The 7,886-nt window shown below is 30.2% G+C and overlaps 1 protein-coding gene across 4 annotated transcripts; it reads left to right on the top strand.

Moving 5' to 3' along the window:
* Window positions 1-330: 330 nt before the first annotated feature.
* Window positions 331-7,484, top strand: LOC132950392 (RAC serine/threonine-protein kinase). 4 transcript variants are annotated; one of them, XM_061021823.1, is made up of 9 exons: window positions 331-590; window positions 1,524-1,670; window positions 1,777-2,011; window positions 5,131-5,320; window positions 5,396-5,593; window positions 5,671-5,862; window positions 5,939-6,205; window positions 6,266-6,430; window positions 6,568-7,484. In XM_061021823.1, the coding sequence occupies exons 2-9, from the start codon at window positions 1,580-1,582 to the stop codon at window positions 6,790-6,792; spliced, it is 1,563 nt and encodes a 520-aa protein (XP_060877806.1). In that variant the 5' UTR covers window positions 331-590; window positions 1,524-1,579; the 3' UTR covers window positions 6,793-7,484. The 4 variants fall into 4 exon arrangements, with proteins under 4 accessions (XP_060877806.1, XP_060877804.1, XP_060877807.1 ...); XM_061021821.1 differs by having other exon boundaries at window positions 331-568; XM_061021824.1 differs by lacking the exon at window positions 331-590 and adding an exon at window positions 627-1,437.
* Window positions 7,485-7,886: the final 402 nt, after the last annotated feature.

The raw sequence follows: 7,886 nt of genomic DNA on the forward strand, positions 1-7,886 counted from the left end.
CCGCAGGCACGTTCCTACACCTGTTTTCATTAGTAATAGAGTCAAAGTGTTGACGCCGATGAAAAAAACAAGTGAATTTTGATTCTCGTGTGTTCGCCTTCGTCGTTCAAAACCGTCGGCAATCAATCGTTTTCAAACGATGGCGGCGTGTGGCATACTCGGTGCGACAGCTGCTGTATTCTGCCAGTGCGTGCGCGCGCCGTCGGCGATGGAGAAACGGCGCCCGGCGACACTGTAAAGTTCAATCCTCCCTCGGTGCGCGCGCGCTTGTGTGTGTACGTGTGTTTGTGTGTGAGTGTGTAAATCGTTCGCCGCCGCCGCCCTAGTCTACGTCCGCTGCCGATTACTGAATGGCGATAAAAAAACAACAACAAACCCACTGCGTTAATAATAATAATAACAAAAATAAATACCTAAATAATATAAAATATAACGTTATAAGTAAAAACAGATCGCAAACAATATGACAGTGGCGTCGAGGACGTGAGACCAAACGTCTAAGAAATTCCAGCATCGACGGTCTCCGAGCGCGTGTCTCGAGTCAGTAACTATAGAAAATATCATCAAAGTAAGACATTTAACAAGAACACGTATGTATTATAATATTATTAATTCAATACCGTCTGGCGGGAGGCGAAATCGCCGGAATCTTACTAGGCGCGCGCGCGTAAATCGTCAGCGGTTACATCAGCCGCCGCATCACCGAGAAACGCGTACGATTATCGCGAGGCACGAACGCGTATTTTGAATTCGATTCGGAAACGCATAATATTGTGATGTGGCTCGCCCGCGCACGCATACTGCCCATCGCCAATCGCCGGCGTTTGTAAAATTTCGCTGCCGAGACACAATCTCCTCAGTCCGCTACTTAACATTCAATTTTCGTCCGGCTCGCCGCCGCGTATCGATTCACCGTCCCCCGACGTCGACTGGATATCGATCCGCGTTCCAGTCCCCTTCGATCGCGATCCCGAGTCGTTTTCCTCGATCGCCGCCAACGCGGTTGAGCTGCACTCGAGCCTATCCCAATCGAACTCACGTTGTACGAGCGCGCACACACACACACACATATTGCACACGCGTGCGCGCATTCGCGAGTACGATACTACGACGATAATATTATAGTACACGACCGTGACTCTGGAACCCGAGACACGCTTCGATCATGCTTTCTGCGACGTACTATAATTGCGCCGTGTCCATTGGGCTGAATTGCTGAAATACTGATCCTGTAGCATTACGACGACAACTTTTCCCCTTACTGTTTTTCAAAACAGACTCCTATTACAACCTTTCCTTCGTCCTAATAGTATATTCCTCCTACTCACCCCTCCCATAATTGACAACGACGGTTTTAACCATCGGCCATCGTCAAAGGTCTTCATGTACACCTAAAAGTCTCGGTATGTGGCTTTCCGACTGTTGCATATGTTTGTTGTTAGTTGTCTGCAATTTATTTTTTTGTTTTGTTTTTATCTGGATCTATTGTTTTTATTTGTGCTCATCTAATGGTTTGGTTCTAGATGATCTGACATAATAGAACACACTTTTGCCACCGTTGACCTTTGATCTTGTAACCATGGCCGACGTAATACAGTCCATTTGCAACCCGTTACCGCTGTCATCCAGCCAGTCGTCAATAATTAAAGAGGGATGGCTGTTCAAACGAGGTTAGTGTTATTATAACTCTCATGCACTCTGTTGCTTCCGTTACATACTTCCGTCCATACTTCATTGCTGTTTTCAAATTACTACAAACCTTATTCCGCATTATAGGCGAACACATTAAAAATTGGAGGTCTCGGTATTTTATACTGTTTGCCGATGGTTCACTTATGGGCTACAGAAACAAACCCGAAGGTCCAATGACCGAACCTCTCAACAATTTCACTGTAAAGAGGTGTCAAATAATGAGTGTTGATCGTCCCAAACCATACACATTCACAATTCGAGGATTGCAATGGACTACTGTTATTGAACGAACATTTCATGTATCTTCTGATAAAGAAAGGTTGGTATTATTTTACTAACATCTGTTATTTCATTTCAATGAAATTTCAATTTTTAATAATGATACTTATCCCTTAATAGGTATTCCTAACAAAATTGTATACTTAGAGAATATTATTTTTATTAAGATAGATACCTAAATGTAAATATACCTAACTAATTTTGAGTATAATATTTAAACGTTCTGAAAGTTCTTGCTTCCTTAACAAACAAGTGACATATACACTATAGTTATATAATAATAGTATGTAGTTATAAATAAAAATTGTAAAATGGGAATAAGTTTCGATGCAAGCATTTTAATATTCAAACACAAAAGTTATTCATATTATACAAATTTATATTTGTTTAACTTAATTTAATCCATTTCCATCCCTGAGCTTCACTCTATTTGTGCTTTGGATTCATACCTATATCAAACACAAGTTTTTTTAAACAGAATCATATATTATATATAAACTTAATACCAACATTTTATGATATTGATAATAATCGTATTACTTTGACTACTTGGTTTTTTTTGTAAAAAGTTGAAATCAGATTGTATGGAAAAATAATAGTGCAAACAACTTATATTGTTTAACCCAAAAATGGGGGGTTATATATTTACATAAGCTATATAAATAGCCCTTATAATATTATGTCCAACTATACTACTCTTATAGAGATAAATTATTAAGCCAATTATATTAGGACAATTTTGGCAAATCAACTTTAAAACTAATGAGGTATATTAAATATAAATAAATTTGAATGTACCTAAACCTACGTACAAACTCATTTACCTATTTTATTTAATAACTGCTAGAATTGTGCAGTTATACCTAGTAAAATTGATAAAATTATAAATATTATAATGTTGGCGCTGCAATTTGAATCACTTCTAAATAATGATATCTGCGTGTTGAAAATAGAATCTTATAATTTTATGAAAATGTTTTAATAAAAACTACATTAAAAATAATATTTTTTTTCAATTAAAACTAACCATATGTTTACTCATAAATAAATAAGTGATAAACTAGAGGTTAACAGTTGACCTATGACTATTATAAAGGAAAATTGTTATTTTGGTCCAAACGTAATTAAGTATAGATTATGTTGTAAACAGACATTTTTTTTAATTCTAAAACAAATTATAACCATCATCCACATAAATATTAATTAAGATAACAAAAACAAAATTTTAAAAATGTTTTATGAGTAAATTTTAATATTATAATGATATTACTTACTAGTTATTTGTTATTGATATTTAATAATTTCATAAATAAAAGAATTTTATTTGAATCCAACTTAACAACTTATATATTATGTTTGTTTACATATCTTAATATTTTTATTTCATGATTTCTCATTTGATTTAAAACAGTATTAGGTTTATATTCTCTCATAAAACCTACAAATATTCTCATTATATTCTCTTAAAAATTTAAAAAATATGTAAAATATGCAAAAATAATCAATAAACATTATTATTTGCTTTAATATGCATTTTTAAATTATTATTTTCAACATTATTTTAATAGTGAGGTATTATTTAGGTATGAAAAGTTGCGTATTCTAATGGAATACTATTGCACTTTAGTAAGAGTTGGAAATGATAAAAAAAAAAAATTTCCTGGAATCCCTAATATTAAAATTAAAAATAAATACAAATTTTTTCACACAATCTACGAAATATTCCAAAACATGCTAAATGGGTTAAATATTCTCTAACCCGTGAAATATTCTCAAAAATGCAAAAAAAACTTTTTTCTACGCATCCAGAATTGAACAAATCGTCCACATTTTTTACTCTCATAAGACTGCATAGACCCAGTAACCATATGTAAAAACATATAAATCCGGTCTTTACTTATTAGTTATATTTATCTAGTTTGCCCGTTAAATTGCATACCTATATTAAATTTATAATTTAAATTTTTGAATGTATATAATATATACTAACTATCATCTTAGTATACATCAAAGGTCAGATGAAAATACTAGGTAGTTTTTATCTTATTATGACCCTATTTGTCATATTACGAAGCGTATTAAATGCTTTATTTTTTTACTACCTACCTACAAAACTATTAAGTAAAAAATAGTTTCAAAGTACATCATTTGTTATCCAAAATAATTACAAACAATTGTAGAGGTCATGCTGTTAGTAAACATGGAGCACAAGTTATTCAAACTTCTACAAACAAATGGTTAATGTATTTTTTTTATTATAACATTTTGTTTTTATTTAGATTATTCTTTTTTTGTTAAACCTAAATATAAAATTATTGATTAAAAAATTAATTTTATTATTTTGTTGTACTCTATTCTAAATAATTTATATTAGTATGTACATATTATATTTTTAAGGTAGGCAATGTTTACACACCAACTTATTATTAGCTATATGGAAAGACAATATGCTAACCTACTGTCGTATATTAATAAGTACTGAACAAATTTAAAAAGTGAGATGTTAGATTATTGAGTACTTTGTGCTAAAATTGTCCTTTGTTTAATTCTATTGCCCTGAAGATCTTAATTGAAACAGGATATATATTCAAAAAACTACCAAAAAATGTATGTGTTGTGGGTAGGCACCTTTCAATATTAGTAGCCTTTCATATTCATAACATTTGGTGCCACATGTTGTTATTTCTATGATATATTGGTTTAAAATAAATAAATATATTTATTTATTATTTGTGCATAAATAAACAACTTGAATTATTATGTCAGTCAATATTTAATAGATATCTAAGAAATTAATAACATCAAGACGGAGATAAACATAATAATTATATTGTGCTACAATTAACATAAATTGTTTGATCCAATTGCATTTATTATATCATTAAAAATAAGTTTTAAATTGAAGTTAATGCATAGATTATAGTATAAAATTAGTCTATGTCTATTTTTATTTCAAATTTATTTTCTTACTATTATTAATTATAATACATGATTTCAGTTAAATAGAAAACTAGTAAATGTTAACCACTTAAAAATATATTTTTTGTTGAATATGTTTTTAAATGTATAGGTACTGACATTAAATTATAAAACAATTTTCACAAATCTTCGTAGTCGTATGATTGTCAGTTGATATAATATAAAAATTTACATTTTTAGAGAAGAATGGATGACTGCCATTAAAGGGGTATCAGAGCGTTTGTCTGATGTTGATGAAGTTGAAATGGAAGGCGTATCTCATTCAACTAGCATGTCAAGCACAATGTCAGGACCCAGTTCAGATGACTTCAGTGCCAAATTTTCTGTTCAAGGAACATCTTCAAGTAAATCCACTGGAAAACGAAAAGTGGTATGTAATATAAGAATATAAGAAAAATTATGTGAATTAAAAATATGTATTTTTTACTCGTATTTATAATTTTAGACTCTTGAGAATTTTGAGTTTCTTAAAGTACTTGGAAAGGGTACATTTGGAAAAGTGATTCTATGCCGAGAAAAGGCAACAGGTCATTTATATGCTATCAAAATTCTTAAAAAAGAAGTCATCATCCAAAAAGATGAAGTTGCTCATACGCTAACTGAAAACAGGGTTCTCCGCACTACTAGTCATCCTTTTCTGATAGTAATTAATAATTTACTGAATTTTATTTAAAGTTTAATTCAATTCAATTTTACTTATATTTATTGTTTATTTTATAGTCATTGAAATACTCATTTCAAACTGCAGATAGATTATGTTTTGTCATGGAGTATGTAAATGGTGGAGAACTATTCTTCCATTTGTCAAGAGAACGTGTATTTACAGAAGATAGAACTCGTTTTTATGGAGCTGAAATTATTTCTGCTTTGGGTTACTTACATTCCCAAGGAATTATTTACAGGGATTTAAAAGTAATAATTAAAAAAAAAAATATATGGTTCTAATTATTAATTTTTGAGTTCTTAACTTATATTTAATTTATTTTAGCTTGAAAATTTACTGCTAGATAAAGATGGTCACATTAAAATTGCTGACTTTGGATTGTGCAAAGAAGACATAACCTATGGGTCAACAACCAAAACATTCTGTGGCACGCCTGAATACTTGGCTCCAGAGGTGTTAGAAGATTTAGATTATGGTCGGGCTGTTGATTGGTGGGGAATAGGAGTAGTCATGTATGAAATGATGTGTGGAAGGTTACCATTTTATAACAAAGATCATGACAAATTGTTCACTCTCATTTTAATGGAATCTGTATGTTAAATATTACTTTTGTAATTTTCGTTATATTCAATATTATTAACTATTGTTAAGGTACGATTTCCAAGAGGACTTTCTGCTGCTGCAAAAAGTTTGCTAACTGGTCTTCTAATCAAAGATCCCAAAAAGCGATTGGGTGGAGGTCCTGATGATGCCCAAGAAATCATGAGTCATGTTTTCTTTAGTAGTATTAATTGGTTGGATTTGGAACAAAAAAAGGTAATAGAAACTATGATTCTACTCGTTAAAATAATATAATCTAATTTTTTGATTCTGTTTGATTGAATAAATAATATTTACTTAATAAATTCCTATTTCTAGAATTCTATTACTAAAAAAATTAACGTTTATTTTAGATTCCTCCTCCATTCCAACCTCAAGTATCATCAGACACAGACACACGATATTTCGACTCAGAATTTACTGGAGAATCTGTTGAACTTACTCCACCTGACCTGTCATCGCATCACCTCAACAGCATTGCAGAAGAAATGGAGCAACCATACTTCCCACAATTCAGCTACCAAGACTTAGCTGGATCAATATCAATAAGTGCCAGTTCGTGTTTCAGTCATACGTGAACAAAATAAAAATATGTAAGTGATTCTGTAAAATATTGCTTAACAATTAATTAATTTACTACAAATGATAAACTGACTTTACTCTTCATATTTTTTCTTTTTGACATTAGGCTATTTTCTGTATATAAATTATATTAATACTATACAATGTTTTGAACTAGTGAATTTTTTTTTTTTTTTGAACTTTGGTCAAATACTTATTGAAACTTATAACACACAAAAAGTCACTCTTATAAGATCGTTCAGTATTTATAGAATTTTTCATCTATTTATTTTTTCTGTATGTAGCTGTTTATTATAAATTATTGCTGTTTTTTTTTTTCAATTATTATTATTTTTTTTTCTGTCTTGTTGAAAGTGTTTGTTTTGTGTACATATTGTTGAAAATTTATTCTAAAAACATTTTACCGGCCTCCCTTGTATGCAGGATACATTTTTATCCTTAAAAATTGTAAAGCATTTTTTTTTTTATGTTTTCGATGTGGTATTTACTGTTTGTCTTAATTGTACATCATAGCGAGCTCTATAGATAGTATATTGGGTTAAAAGGGAGTGTGATTGGGAAAAATTGTAGGTAGAAAATGTATACAAGCGGGATTTGTACTCTAGAAACTATTTAAAAGGCTTGCAATCAAGTTTTTATATAATTATACATTATGAATTATATTTTGTAATATAGCCTTTACACTTTATTTGAACTTATTGTTGAATAATCATTTTAAACCAAGTACCATTCAAATTCCGTAAGTCATAAATTAAATTGTTATTTTTATACTGTTTATGAATGATTATGCATATTATTAAGTAATCAATTTTAAAAGAAACTATATTGATTTTCCTTACCTTGTGAAAAAATTATGGTTTTGTTTTTATACAGTAAATAGTTTATAAAGAACAAAAATAGATACTACATTTACCAAAAAGCCCAATCAAATTTATTTGAATTAATTCAATAATTTTTTAAAAAATTATTTTAGAAATATTTTTCTTGTAGAACAGATAACTAATTGAATATTTATTTTTTTAAATTAAGTTCATTATTTTTGCGTATTCTAGTTATTTAAAAACAATTTAAACTGAATCAGTATTTAGTT

This window comes from Metopolophium dirhodum, chromosome 8, assembly GCF_019925205.1.
Source record: "Metopolophium dirhodum isolate CAU chromosome 8, ASM1992520v1, whole genome shotgun sequence".
Classification (NCBI taxonomy): Eukaryota; Metazoa; Arthropoda; class Insecta; order Hemiptera; family Aphididae; genus Metopolophium; species Metopolophium dirhodum.

What these genes read in the sequence shown, in the direction of transcription:
- LOC132950392 (XM_061021823.1), top strand. Translation starts at nt 1,580, where the DNA reads ATGGCCGACGTAATACAGTCCATTTGCAACCCGTTACCGCTGTCATCC. An exon ending in TTATTTACAGGGATTTAAAA is followed by an intron (nt 5,863 to 5,938) that starts GTAATAATTAAA and finishes AATTTATTTTAG; the next exon opens with CTTGAAAATTTACTGCTAGA. An exon ending in TGGATTTGGAACAAAAAAAG is followed by an intron (nt 6,431 to 6,567) that starts GTAATAGAAACT and finishes CGTTTATTTTAG; the next exon opens with ATTCCTCCTCCATTCCAACC.